At 40.5% G+C, this 15,481-nt stretch overlaps 1 protein-coding gene across 1 annotated transcript in view; it reads right to left on the bottom strand.

Moving 5' to 3' along the window:
• LOC126252289 (uncharacterized) overlaps positions 1-15,481 on the bottom strand; it is a 485,958-nt gene that overhangs the window by 383,510 nt on the left and 86,967 nt on the right. The window contains exon 5 of the mRNA XM_049953169.1: positions 5,885-6,101. Coding sequence (XP_049809126.1) covers positions 5,885-6,101 — 217 coding nt within the window. The remainder of the gene's footprint in view (positions 1-5,884; positions 6,102-15,481) is intronic.

Here is a 15,481-nt window from a genome sequence, read left to right as displayed (position 1 = left end):
TTACTGCATGAGTGACCTGTAATGTGATATTTCGTAGTACTTGAATATATTTTGTGAAATTATACGATAACATGGTGATGAGTGCATTATCCCACTTACCTGAAAGAAGAAACACAATGTTATGAGAAAGAAGATTGAATTTGGGGTCCCGTTAGTGCAAGATACGCATTACAGGAAATACTACACTGATATGTATAAAAACATGATCAGCATACAGGATAAGGATCTATATTGGAGCAATGTTAAACAACAGCTAGCCACTAATCCTCCTACAAAAAATATGAATCACTATGTGATTCATGAGGAAGTACTGTTTCTCGCTAGGACCCAGTGTCTGACAGCTGGTGTGTGTATATTCCCATCATGTATGAGAAGATATTAATACTGTACACACATCAAGCTTGGTGACATTTCAATGTTATTAAGTATGTGGGTGAGATAGGTCCCTATTGTTACTTCCCCAAAAAGGTGGAGGAAAGTGCTAAAAATTATCAGAACATGTTTAGTATGCCAGAAGGCAAAACCTCCTAATATTTGCTGCAAGGAAGAGCTAAAGGGTGTTTTAATCAATGAACTCTTACAAATCATTGCAACAGATGTTTGTGGCCCTCTTCCTCGCCCTTAATCTTGAGCAAAATACATACCAGCAGTGAATAACTTTTTTTCAAAGCATATCAAACTTTACAATCTGAGAACTGCCACAAGCACTGCCATAACATGCAGAATGGTAAACGATTACATCCTCAAGGTTGACAAGCCTACAGGAATACTGTCTGATTACACACAGAACTTCACTCATGTTAGCTGGAGAAGTTTCTTGAGTGAATGAGGTAAATCAAATACAATATTAATCTACAGGTTCCATCCAGGGGCAAACCCATTTGCAAGAACAATTAGAGAGATAAACAGATTCATTAGAACATACTGTTTCAATAAGCAGTCCAGGAGATTATATAATTACATATGTTGGAATAAACTGTTAATAATTTACCTCATAGGCCTACTGGATGCACACCTAGTGTGTTTCACAAGGTAGGAAGAGACTGATGACAAATCCTTTTACCAAGTAAATCGAGAGATAACATCGATTGGGAAGAGAAAAATGAGAAAAGCTATTGTAACATTAACTGAAACAACTGGTAAGAGGAAGAGGCTCTTTGATAAAGGCTGGGAAAGTTACAAAGCTATGAGCTAGGAGAGGAGGTATTACTAAGGAACCATCGTAGTTCCTCTCTTATACATACTAAAAATACAAAATATCAAACGTTATACAATGGCCCTTTCATAGTAACTAGTATACCCCATGGAGGGGCATATTTATTGAGTTACCATAGAACGGGCAATGTAAGAGGGTTGCAACCCAACAAGGATCTTAAAAAAATGTCACTACCAAAATGTGAGAGCAATTGTGAATATCTGTGTATGCTTATGGGTATATTTATGTGTATACTTCGTGATTAGTAGTGAAACTATAGGAAGTGAAGTGAACTATTATCATTAATCGTAATACATAATGAACATTAGTATATATAGGCAAACTCGTTCATCTTTGGGAAGTAGTTCTCTGATGATCGTTCCTTTTGGAGAATGTTTCATTTTCACTTGTTCGCTGATCTTTTTTATCTAATTGTGCATGCTACTTGGATTTTAGATAAATTTCCAGATAAAATGTAAAGTATGCACAAGTACTGCTCTGTGTGTTAAATTCATTGATTACTTTATGTACACACTTTGTTTACTTTGATTTCTTTAGCCAAATGCCTTCTAAGAAAGCATCACATTAGTCGGCTGACGTGATGGGACAGTGACCACAAGCCACCCAAAGCAGGCAGAACAGAAGAACAGATTATGAAACCTGTTCATAACACAGCACGGAGCACCCAGTCACCATTCACTTTTGAGGGAAGTTTGTAATCGTAGTACGTAGAATGTCTTCGTTTTCAGTTCGTTGATGTAAAATAATATCAATAGCATGAAATAACTGGAAGTAAACTATCGTCTGTCACACCAACATCAATAGTTCTCATTTTCATTTAAATTAACTGCACGTCGAAGGTTATACTGTCTGTGTAGGAAGTGGAGATTCATTTGGAAAAATCGCAGGGCGCCGAATGCTTATCGCGTTTCCAGAATGAGGAACTCTCTTTGTGGTCATCGCTACGCTGCAATCGCTGCCCGAGCCAGCCTCCTGGCGCTGGATCCTGGAGCATGGCTACCTTACTGAAGACGCAGCCCCGACAAGAAGACTGATTCTTGATTTCGTAATATTTCTGTGACTGCCTACTGTTGGCCTCGCTGGACATAGAACATTCTTGTTTGAAACTTACACTCTAACTTTTCCCTATCGGACTCTGTTGTCAGATTTAGAATTTATATCGGATTTTGTCATTATCGTACATGTGTTGTTAACTTGAAGAGACTTAGTTAGTTTTCTAAGTGACTCAAAAACTTTTCCTTCACAGTGTTTATCTGAAGTCAATGATGAGAGTCGTTTTCCTATCTTTTAGAGCCAGGGCCCAGTATCACATTGTTTTCCTCATTGCCAGAAAGATGGACAATTTTTGTATTCGATTCGGAGACTTTGTCTGGTTGTTTCCTTTACTAAGATAGTTCAGAACTAGTTTAGCACGAACAGTGTTTCAACTCTTGCTAGGAGAAAACACAGTTCATACCTGTAAAACTATGTTTTGTCGTTCCAAGGGTTGAAAGACTGTTTATGCTTAACGAAAAGAACTTAATTTGTTTCATGATGCCCAGGATTTGTCATTATTAAGCTGAATTGTGTTTCTTTCTATTAAACTAAAGTTTTGTTCGTTTGATTATACTTAGGTTACGACCAACACTTCACAAACAATCTGCAAGTGTACTCCCACGACATTAGACTCACAACCACTTGAAAACGGCCTTGGAGAACCAAACTGCTCATGATGACCGAACATAAAAGTGCAGCTGGTGCTGTTATTTGTCCCAAGTAATTACTACAGTTGCGGATCCTGCGCCATCATGTTCCACGCGCTGAACAAGATTTATCAAACGAAGATGTAAAGTCTGAAAATGAGTCCGTGATCATATTTTACTCTTCACTATTACCGGTTTCGACATCCTGCCATCTTCATATCTGTTACATCGATCAGATGGGAAGCAATTTCAAGACTCGTTTTAGAGAGAATACGTATTACAAAAATAAGGGCGCTTTCGGTACACATTTGGACAGAGAGAAACATCCGACATGAAACATAGAGAATAATATGGAAGTGTTGCATAGGGTGCCAAAGTGGCAATTACTGAACCTACTCGAGGAAATATAGATTTGTGTACAAAGAAAACTGCAACCGGAATTACTGTTGAATGAACGGAATGACTCCAACCTTAATGCTTATTTTGATGTATTTAGAAACCTTCTAGTTTGAGCAACATCGAGGGCCCCAACTGCTTGTCGTGCAGTCGTGTGCGCCGGCCGCCAGCCACGAGGAGACTGGGCCTCCCTCCGCAAGTTCAGCCACAGGAAAACAAGACCGTCATACAGAGAAGTCACGAGGCGGCGCCACTGAGATACCACTCCGAATGTATTATCGACTTTTTAAATAATAGTCACTCTTTTGTTAATTATCTTACACTTACTGTTACAGTTTAATTGTTTTGTCAAGCTGACAGACTTCCTTTTATAGACATGATTTTATTTTTAAACTTTTTATACTGGCTTTTACACAATTATGTGTTTCACTTTGCGAGGCTAGGAGCCTCCCATTATTACTATTTGCACTTGTTATGTGGATTTTAAGTATGAATCTAATTGTACGTATTAGAAAGGGTGTTTATAAATGAATATCGGGGTTTTAACACTTTATAATAAGTTATTTATTACATTAAACTTACAGTTATAAATGATATGACAAATGAAAGAGCAACTCAAACAGTTGGGTTTGGCACCACTGCGCATGCGCAGCGCGCAATGCTTCCGCCACAATCCGCTAGACAGCGGTAGTAGTGAAGATGGAGACTAGTGAACAGAAAGCGTTTTGTGTTTTGCACTTTGCAAAGACCGAATCTGTAGTTACTGTGCAACGCGCGTTCCGGCTGAAGTTCGGTTGTGATCCTCCAAGTGATAATAACATTCGTAGATGTTATCATCAATTTGAAGATACCGGCTGCCTTTGTAAAGGGAAGAGCACAGGACGACCAAGAGTTAGTGAAGAGACTGTTGAGCGAGTGAGAGAGTCGTTCACTCGTAGCGTAAAGAAATCAGTCCAGAAGGCTAGTCGTGAATTACAAGTTCCCGTGTCGACTGTTTGGAAAGTTTTAAGAAAACGTGTACAACTACATCCTTACCGTTTACGGTTATTACAGGCTCTAAAGCCGGCAGACCATGGATTACGTGCCAACTTCGCAAACTAAATGTTGTTTCATGACGATTAAGATTTTCTGGATCATGTTGTCTTCAGTGCTGCATCGACCTTTCAGCGCATCTGGGGCTCAGAAAATCCTCACAAGGTGGTACAAATGAAACGAAGTTCCCCTAAAGTGACTGTTTTTTGTGAATTTTATCCATAGTGGATGCTATCGAACTCCGTGACTGTTCCTTTATGGGGTTGTAGAAAAATATCCGCTACCAGTCACAATAAAATTGTTGTAGAAAAATATCCGCTACCAGTCACAATAAAATTGTGACTGGTAGCGGATATTTTTCTACAACCCCACTGTTTTTTGTGCCGTATCCCGGCGTAAAGTTTAAAGGCTTTTCTTTTTTGTTGAACCTACTGTAACTGGCACTTCCTACCTTGATACACTAGAGAAATTGTTCTTCCCTCAGTTGGAAGAAGACGAGCCAGAGAACTTCATTTTCCAGCAAGATGGTGCGCCACCTCACTGGCATAGTGAAGTACAGGATTGGTTGAACTTCACTGTACCCAAGCGCTGGACAGACTGCAAGGGGGCCAATGACAGGGCTTGCTTTGCATGGCCTCCACGTTCACACGACCTCAAGCCATGCGATTTTTTCCTTTGGAGCTTCGTCAAGGATCATGTGTATGTGCCTCCGCTACCAGCAGACCTCCCTGAATTTAGAAACCGGATTGAAGCAGCTGTTGCTTCAATCACTGAAGACACACTTATCAGCGTTTGGGAAGAACTCGGCTATAGACTTGATGTGTGCTGTGTGACAAACGTTGCTTACATTGAACATTTATAAGGTTCTTGGTAAAACTGTTTGAGTTGCTCTTTCATTTTACTTATCATTTATAACTGTAAGTTTAATATAGTGAATATTATAAAGCGTTAAAACCCTGATATTCATTTATAAACACGCTGTATGCCAGTATATGTTTTACTGTCAGATACTTATTTTGCCATATGAAGTAATTTTAATTAATGGTTATGCACACTGCATTTTAACTATTAAATTTGCGATACTGATTACTTATGTACTCTAGCTATAGTGCTCTCTGCTGGCCTCAGTTATTTGTATAAATACCAATCACATCCCGATCGTCACCAGCACTTACTATGTACTTACATGCATAATTTGGCGTTGATACCTACATGAGAATATTTTATGGTATGTGCAGCTAGTGCGCGTCGCTGTTGATCATGTAGCACCAGGCTTTTTGCAGATTTAGCGTCAGCAAATTGAACTTAGTTGGTTACAACCTGTTTTAGTTTGTAACAAATCTAAATATGGCAGTAACCGGAACCGGTAACAGGCAAGTACAAAAGTTTATGTGATTAAGATGGACCTGTAAAATAAAGTGCTGGACAAGAAACTAAATAGTAAGATGTACGCTAACCTGTGCCTGAAAAGTGTAGTTGTAGAAATCTCCGTACCCTTGCAACTTATTTTACCGGCTATTCCTGCGACTGACTATAAGGGTACAGCAGGCGGCCCTACCTTCCTTGCCGGTGGTGAGCTTGCGCGCCTGCGAGGCGTCGTTGGCGGCGCTGTGGCTGGGCCTGGCGGGCGCCTGCTCGGGGTGCTGCATATAGAAGGCGGCCGTGTGGCCTGCAGAGTCGACGGCGCCCACGTCCGCCCCCGCCGCCTCCAGCAGCGACCACATCCCGCGCGGGTCCGCGCAGCCCGAGCAGTAGTGCAGCGCCGTGCGGCCCTCCTGTGAAGTCATCCACCGTTCGACTCTTTACATTGTTTGACGAGGCCAGATGCTAGAGGGGACTACCCCACACATTGCGAAACAAAATGGGTCAAGTGGAAAACGCCAGGCATCGGACGTCATCTAGATCGCGTCTGGGATGTTTTTATCCTGTAAATCTCGGGTCGTGCTTCCTTTCCCGTCTGGGGGCAATAAAACCAAGTCTTGTGTTTTGAATGCCTTATGTTGTTCAGTTATGCTGGGTGATGGCTTGCGGCTTAGATTGTGTTGTTTGCTAGACTTATAAAGTGCACAGAGAAAGAACCTGATAATAAGATCAGAGCAGGATAGAAATATTGAACCGAGCACCATTTTCCAATTAACCATATGCCGGAAAAGCACTGTTGTGGAGCTATAATGCCAATGCCGTTTTGTCTGACAATTTTCTAGAAGTACGCCAAACATTTCTCGGGCAATGTCAACTCTGTAGAAGTTTGTCCATAGCTGTGTAGGCAGCGCAGTAGGAGAAGGAACAATGTTAGTGATGACGGCTGCGTTATGCACCATACGGCAGGGAGGTACAGATAATCACCTGAAATCTAGGTACGTACGTCTATCCCGCGTAACTTGTAAGCTACAGCTAGCGAGTCTGCAAACGATCGTATTAACAGGTTTAAGTCACTACGACCAATAATTTGAGAAATATGGACACTCAGTCAACAACGCCTCACAAGAGAGTACAGTCACGTAAAAAAGGAATCAAACGAGATCGACCCCATGCAGCCAGGAATGTAATCTCGTAAAATAAAAAAAGGATAGAAAATGTAGCGTAGTGGACAATGTTTCCAACTGGGTTACTTACAAGCTAATATCAGGAACATTAAGAGCTTATATGTCATTCTCCTGATGGTAGGCCATATGATCTGGTGTCTGAAAAGTTTGATTTTTACATCAGCTATCATGCGTATCACATACCCAAGATTTCATGATAGGGAACGTGTCCACCAGTCTGAGTCTCATGTCCAATCAATACTGAACATTTGTTCCGATGCTACGGTCAGTGCGGTATCTGGACAATTTAATTTTATCACCAGCTGTTCATGTTCCATCAATGTGGCAGACATTTTCAAATGCTGTGGTGAGTGAGGAGTCTGGACAATTTAATTTTAACACCAGCTGCCATGCCTGACACATAGCCAAGATATCATGAGAGGGCGTACGCCCACCGCTCTGCATGTCAGGTCCCTTGAACGTGGCAGATCTGTGCTGATACTGTGGTCAGTGCGAAGTCTGGACGATTTAATTTTAACACTGGCTGCCATGCCAATGACATGCCCAAGACATCATGAGTGGCGACACGACCACCGATCTGTGTGTCAAGTTCCTTCAACGTGACTGTCTTAATTCGACTTAGTGGTCACTCTGTTTGTTGGACAATGTGACTGTTGACACCAGGTGTTGTGCCTGTGACAGTCTCAAGACGTCATGAGTCGTGACACGCCCGTCCATCAAGTGTCAGGTCTCACACACACCCACATGACTGACTTGTTCCGCTGTGATGGCAGTCATCAGCCACAATATGTTGCCACCGTGTCTGCAGACGAGCCTGACTTACTGCGTTGCAGGAGATTGGTGCGGAGGATGCTGCAGGTGCTGCATCGACAGTCCTTCAGCGGCGAGACCTGAGACAACTGGCGCGGTCGCTGTTGAACGCTGTACCGTTATCGAGACCTTCCAGTGCGGTGGTCTTTTCAGGTTGTTCCCCAAGTAACCTTCAGAAGAACGTTCTCATTCCTGGCCTCAAGGACACGCCCAGTTTGTGTGCGGTTTGAGCGGAATCTGAGATGGGAATATAAGGAAGCCATACGGATGTGTGCACTGGGTGGTGTAACCTTTCACTGGCCCTCTAGGGCACTTTACATGCATGTACTTTCTTCAACAACTGAGTGCGATGAAAACATAACTAAGTGTTTTCAACTATTGTTCGTAATGTTACTCTGCATATGATGCATATCTGAGCAAACATTAGTGCTCCATTCTCACATCTTTCGAGCATCATTTACTTTTTTTGTTTTTTTACGTAATGCTTTCATGTCGTTTTCTTGTACCAAACTTTTTGTAAAAATCTTAACCATTACCCAAAGGCAAACAATGCTCGTGACGTAAATTGTATTTTGTGTTGTTGTTTTGCATTTTATGTCAAACAATATTTTTTAGTTTTTGTCTAACTGAGGAATCAAAAGAAGTGTGTCCTGCAACAACCTGTCGTTTCCTCATCCGCAAGAGCCGATTGGTGAACGAAGGAACTCTGAATCTCCTGCTGTCCTTAGTTATTTCTTCGCCATCTTTTCCTGGTTAAATTACGGTAACTCCAACAGAACAGCCCCTGCCCCCCCCCCCCCCAGTTTGTGGACTGGCTAAGGGATAACAACCCTCTTACGAAAGAACAAATTGTTGCGAATCCCTCATTTACGCCTCGCAACAAATTAAGAATCAACCCTCTATGATGACATGGCGAACGAAAAAGGGATTTCCGAATCGGTACATGAAATGCAAGGAGTCTATGGAAACCTGGGCAGATACAAAGATTGCAAGAAGAAAGTGATAAACACCGTGTAACAATTTCTGCAGTACAAGAAACATGACTTCCTGGAGAATGCAAACTGAACCTCTGACAACACACTATGTTTAAAGTCGGTATACAGACTGAAAAGCACGAATTTGTAATAGCAATTCTCATTTCAAAGGGCATAGTTGAAACTGCCATCAAATTTGAGGCAATTAATGAAACAACGTGCTACGCGTGAGCGAAAATTCGTTAGTCCAATGTATCTGTTGTCAATGTTCATATACCTACAAAAAGATGATGTAAAAGAGAGTGTCTACGAATTGATGGAGGGTATATGACAGCCCGCCGAATTACATCAAAATCGTAATAGGAGACTTTAATGCCAGGATAGGAAAACAGGAAAATTTGCAATCGACGATAGGCAATGAAAGCCTCCACGAAGAAACCAATGAAAACGGACTGAGAATGATCTCATTTGCTGAATCAAAAAGCATGAGTCTTAGAAGTAAAATCTTTCCACACAAAGATATATACAAAGAGACCTGATATTCGCCAGATGGAAAGACAGCAAACCAAACCGGCCACATATTAATCTCATGCGCATATAGGAGACACATCAGCGATATTCGCATGTACCAGAGAGCCGAGATAGGCTCTGACCATGATGAGGTTGTTGCATCCGTGGAAGACAAGCTGAAAACAAATCACAGAAAACACAAAGAACAGACAGTTCAGTATGAAGTTCAACCATTGAGTTACAGTCGTGAAACTTATAAGTGTCAAGTGGAAGTGAGCAACAAATTACAAGTACTAAATGGAATCTGGCGGATTTCAACGTCAGCAGAAAACACATTGCCAAAAGTAGAACGAAAGAATAAGAAATGTTTCAACGATGCATAAAAAATGACAGCAGGAGGTAGCATCACAGCTAGGTGGCACAGCTGTAGCACAGGAAAAACGAAGAATTAGAACTGCGCTACAGGGAGAAACAGAAGGAAACGAGCGAGACCCTACGAATAGGGGAAAAAAAGGCTGTATTGAAGCACAAAACAGAGTACTGAGAACGACCAGAAGGAAAACAACATTCGCAAAGTATATCGAACCTAAATTACATCAGGAACGAATATAAACCGTGGACAGCACCTCTTCACGGCATCGATAGAAACATTATCACTCGGTCAGATGATATATGAAGGGCTTATTTAATTAGTGGTACAAGTCCACTTTCGTTCATTCTGAGATACAGAGTCCTAAAGTTAAATGAGCGCTGAAAAATCTGCAGTTGAGATACCAGAAATATTCAAGCATATGGCTTCTTGCTAGAGATGAACCTTTCTTTCTGTTTTTTTTTTTTGACCATTAATGTCAGAAGCGTTATAGACAGAAAAGTGGAGATAATGGACTTGTACCACTATTGAAATAAGCCCTTCATATTACAGGCTTGGAAAGAAAATTTGACGAGTGACTGAACAGCGTGTGGCACCCGTAGTTTAGGGCTACCGTCTTTGACTAGCAATCAAAACGTCCTCGGTCCCGGGTTCGAACAAGCCCTCTCCTGCTTGAATTTACAATAAAAATGATCAGCAATGGCGGCCGAAGACTTCCGGCACAAGAAGTTACTCTCGTTCAGCTAACGGCCTTATCAAAGAGGGCGGTGGAGCGAACAAAGGTTCAGCGTACTCTCTTGCCCTTGGGGTGGGAAACTGCCTCTAGAAGGCGGACAAATCAACAATGATGAACGACATGAGGATGCAGAAGGTAATGGAAACCACTGCATTAAAGATACGTAACTGAAAAAGTGTCATAAAGATCTCTCCACTGGAAAAATATTCCGGATTAGTTCTTCATTCGGATCTCCAGGAGGGGACTGCCAAAGGGATGTGAATATGGTAAAAATGTGAAACCAACAAAAAGATAACGTTCTGCGAGTCGAGGCACGGAATGTTTGAAGTTTGAACGTGGTAGGAAAGCCACAATATCTGAAAAGGGAAATGCTAAGGCTCAACTTAGGTATAGTGATGGTCAGTGATGTAAAATGGAAAGAACACAAGGATTTCCGGACAGATGAGTATAGTATCATATGAACAGCAACCAGAAAACGGTATAACGGGAGAAGGATTCGTTATGAATAGGAACGTAGGGCAGAGAGTGAGTTATTGTGAACAGTTTAGTAATAGGGATACTACTATACATCGTAAAATCTTTGAATGTTATATGTCAGGCCCTAGAAAATTCTTAAAACCAATATTACTCCTATGTTGTAATATGTGCATCCATACAGAATAACTAATAGAAAACATTACATCAAATGCAGCTAATTCGAATGCTATATTAGTGCTATATTTACAGCATTTGTAGACTTAAAGAAAGTTTTTGACAGTTTTGACTCTAACACATCATTTGACATTCTGAAGGTAGGAAGGATAAAATACAGGGAGCTAAACGTTATGAGCTTTTACAGAAACCGGATTGCAGTTACAAGGGTCGAAGGGAATGAAAGGAAAGCAGTGGTTGATATGAAAGTGAGCCTATCCCCGACATTAATCACTTCGTACATATATTGAGCAATTAATTAAGGAAAGCAAAGAAAAATTTGGAGATGGTATTAAGGTTTAAGAACAAGGAAAAAACTTTGTGTTTTGTCGATGACATTATAGTTCTGACAGGCAGCAAAGCACTTAAAAGAGCGTATGAACAGAATGGCAACAGCCTCGAAAAAAGGTTATAAGATGAGCATCAACAAAAGTGAAACAAGGGTAATGGAGTGTAGTCGAATTAAATCAAGCGATGCAGAGGCAGCTACATTAAGAATTGGGATATTAAAAATAGTAGATAATCTCTGTTATTTGGGCAGCAAAATAACTGATGATATACGACGTAGAGAGAATATAAAATGAGGATTGGCTATAGCACGAAAGAATTTCTGTAAAAGAGGAATTTTTAACATGTTAATTTAAGTATTTTGTGAATGTATTTGTCTCGATGTAGTCTTGTATAGTAGCAAAACATAAACAATAATTTGTTCAACCAAGAAGAGAATGGAAACATTTGAAATGGGGTGCAATAGAAGAGTGCTGAAGACTAAATGGGTAGATCAGCAACTAATGAACAAGTATTAAATAGAATTGGTGAGAAAAGAAATATACTGCACAACATGGTTAATAGAAGGTAACGTTGTAGGACACATTCTAAGGCATCAAGGAAATGTCAGTTTGATACTGCAGGCAAGTGTGGAGGCAAAAACAGAAAATGGAGACCAAGGGATGAATAAAAAAAGCAGGTTCAAATGAATGTAGGTTGCAGTAGTTATTCAGAGGCGGAGAGACTTGCACAGGGTAGACTAGGGTAGAGAACTGCATCAAACCAGTTTTTGGACAGAAGGCAACGACAACAACAAAGACAAGAATCGGACAGTGGAAAAAACCATTTAACCAAATAAAACCAAAAGATAACACAAAACTTAGTAAAAATATTAAATTACAAAAATCACATCATAAAAAATAAAAGCCAAAGTACATTTACGAAAAAATTTCAAAATATTCAGTAAAAAATGAGAATAAACCTCTTGCAATTCACTCAACTTAAGAACCTGCTGCCTACCAAGATATGCTTTAGGGAAATCAAGAGGAGTACTGTTTCTTTGTACTAAAAAGGAAGCCAAACAAGCAAAAACTAAAAGAAAAGGAATAGAAAATAAACAACAATAATACTGATAATCCATAAAAAATTAATTTTGAATTCACCAATTAAAATAATTAAAAATAGTAATATAAAGATAAGCTGACCTCATGAAACAGTTGAAGCCACAGAATGTAAAGAACCTAGTAAAGAACAAATTGACATTGGTGGTCAACTCAGAACGACATAGAAATCTCAATAAGGAAAAGAACAGACATCATTAAAATAGAGAAAAATAATCAAACTGTTAAGGAATTTGTGGTTTAAAAACTGATAAAAAGTAGTAAGGTAAATAATTTGATACAATAGGAATTGTTTAGTCCATACAGATTAAATTAATGGCATCTTTGAAAGATCGAGTAATACCAAAAGATCATATCTTACTAGGACCCTTACAAATATGAATGCAACCTAAAAATCTCATGTTCTAATAATGTCACAAACGCCAGTATTCTTAAAACACATACAATTAAAGTAATAAAATTACAAATAAACGAAAGTAAATCATAGTGTATCAGCAGCATTTACAGAAAATAAATCTGTATAAATGAATACTAAATTAGACACATTTATCTATCAAAATAGTATTAAATCAATTTTAATAAATGGAGAACAACACATTTTTTCCACACAGCACTATTCTACTAATGTGAATAATTATTAATTTAGGGTAGAAACCAACCGGAATCACTCTGGCATCAACAAATATTTTCTAAGAATTTCCAAGTCAAACAAATTTCTTCCCAGACAACTAAAATGATTTCCAACGACCTCGATTAAATTTTCGAGCGCCAATTAACCCTTCGAAATATACACTGAGGTGGAGATATGTCACAGTAGACACCACATACAGGGTGGTCCATTGATCGTGACCGGTCCAAATATCTCACGAAATAAGCGTCAAACGAAAAAACTACAAAGAACGAAACTTGTCTAGCTTGAAGGGGGAAACCAGATGGCGCTACGTTTGGCCCGCTAGATGGCGCTGCCATAGGTCAAACGGATGTCAACTGCGTTTTTTAAAATAGGAACCCCCATTTTTTATTACATGTTCGTGTAGTACGTAAAGAAATATGAATGTTTTAGTTGGACCACTTTTTTCGCTTTGTGATAGATGACGCTGTAGTAGTCATCAACATATGGCTCACAATTTTAGACGAACAGTTGGTAACAGGTAGGTTTTTTAAATGAAAATACAGAACGTAGGTACGTTTGAACACTTTATTTTGGTTGTTCCAAAGTGATACTTGTACCTTTGTGAACTTATCATTTCTGAGAACACATGCTGTTACAGCGTGATTACCTGTAAATACAACATTAATGCAATAAATGCTCAAAATGATGTCCTCAATCTCAATGCATTTGGCACGTTCGCACATCCATTAACAATGCGCTGACGCATGTTGTCAGGCGTTGTCGGTGGATCACGATAGCAAATATCCTTCAACTTTCCCCACAGAAAGACGTCAGATCCGGTGAACGTGTGGGCCATGGTATGGTGCTTCGACGACCAATCCACCTGTCATGAAATATGCTATTTAATACCGCTTCAAGAGCACGCGAGCTATGTGCCGGACATCCATCATGTTGGAAGTACATCGCCATTCTATCATGCAGTGAATCATTTTGTAGTAACATCGGTAGAACATTACGTAGGAAATCAGAATACATTGAACCATTTAGATTGCCATCGATAAAGTGGGCGAGGATTATCCTTCCTCTAATAATGCCGCACCATACATTAACCCGCCAAGGTCGCTGATGTTCCACTTGTCGCAGCCATCGTGGATTTTCCGTTGCCCAATAGTGCATATTATGCCGCTTTACGTTACTGCTGTTGGTGAATGACGCTTCGTCGCTAAATAGAACGCGTGCAAAAAATCTGTCATCGTCCCGTAATTTCTCTTGTGTCCAGTGGCAGAACTGTACACGACTTTCAAAGCCGTCGCGATGCAATTCCTGGTGTATAGAAATATGGTAAGGGTACTTTCGACGGCCGGCCGCGGTGGCCATGCGGTTCTAGGCGCTCAGTCCTGAACCGCGCGACTGCTACGGTTGCAGGTTCGAATCCTGCCTCGGGCATGGATGTGTGTGCTGTCCTTAGGTTAGTTATGTTTAAGTAGTTCTAAGTTCTAGGGGACTAATGACCACAGATGTTAAGTCCCATAGTGCTCAGAGCTATTTTGCAATCGATGTTTATGTAGCATTCTCAACACCGACGTTTTTGAGATTCCTGATTCTCGCGCAATTTGTCTGCTACTGATGTGCGGTTTAGCCGCGACAGCAGCTAAAACACCTACTTGGGCATCATCATTTGTTGCAGGTCTTGGTTGACGTTCAACATGTGGCTGAACACTTCCTGTTTCCTTAAATAACTTAACCATCCGGCGAAGGGTCCGGACACTTGGATGATGTCGTCCAGGATACCGAACAGCATACGCAGCACATGCCCGTTGGGCATTTTGATCACAATAGCCATACATCAACACGATATCGACCTTCTCCGCAATTGGTAAACGGTCCATTTTAACACGGGTAATGTTTCACGAAGCAGATACCGTCCGCACTGGCGGAATGTTACGTCATACCACGTACTTATACTTTTGTGACTATTACAGTGCCTTCTATCACAGAGCGAAAAAAGTGGTCCAACTAAGATATTCAAATTTATTTACGTACTACAGAAATATGTAATAAAAAATGGGGGTTCCTATTTAAAAAAAACGCAGTTGATATCCGTTTGACCTATGACAGCGCCATCTAGCGGGCCAACCATAGCGCCATCTGGTTTCCCCCTTCAAGCTAGACGAGTTTGGTTCATTGTAGTTTTTTCGTTTGATGCGTACTTCGTGAGATACAGGGTGGCGCACGAAATGTGTTACCAATTGTTTCTTTAACAATTTACGACGCACATTAGATATCCCGCTGTGATCTCTACAGCAGTACCAGCAGAGCTTGGAAAAACAAATGAGTTCACGATAGTGCCGCTAGGAGACTAGTAAGCAGCAATGGCTGACAATGGAAGACTGACGACATAGCAACGATCGGCAATTGTGTTACTTTTTCATGAAACGAAAAGCCTTGTTGTGACTCAGAGGCGTTTTCGACAACAGTTCAACACACGATGGGTCCCTTGCAAGAAGACCATCCACAG

The sequence above is a fragment of the Schistocerca nitens genome, chromosome 4, assembly GCF_023898315.1.
Source record: "Schistocerca nitens isolate TAMUIC-IGC-003100 chromosome 4, iqSchNite1.1, whole genome shotgun sequence".
Taxonomy (NCBI): domain Eukaryota; kingdom Metazoa; phylum Arthropoda; class Insecta; order Orthoptera; family Acrididae; genus Schistocerca; species Schistocerca nitens.
Note: the sequence above shows the minus strand (reverse complement) of the source record. Positions and strands in the feature narration are given on the sequence as shown.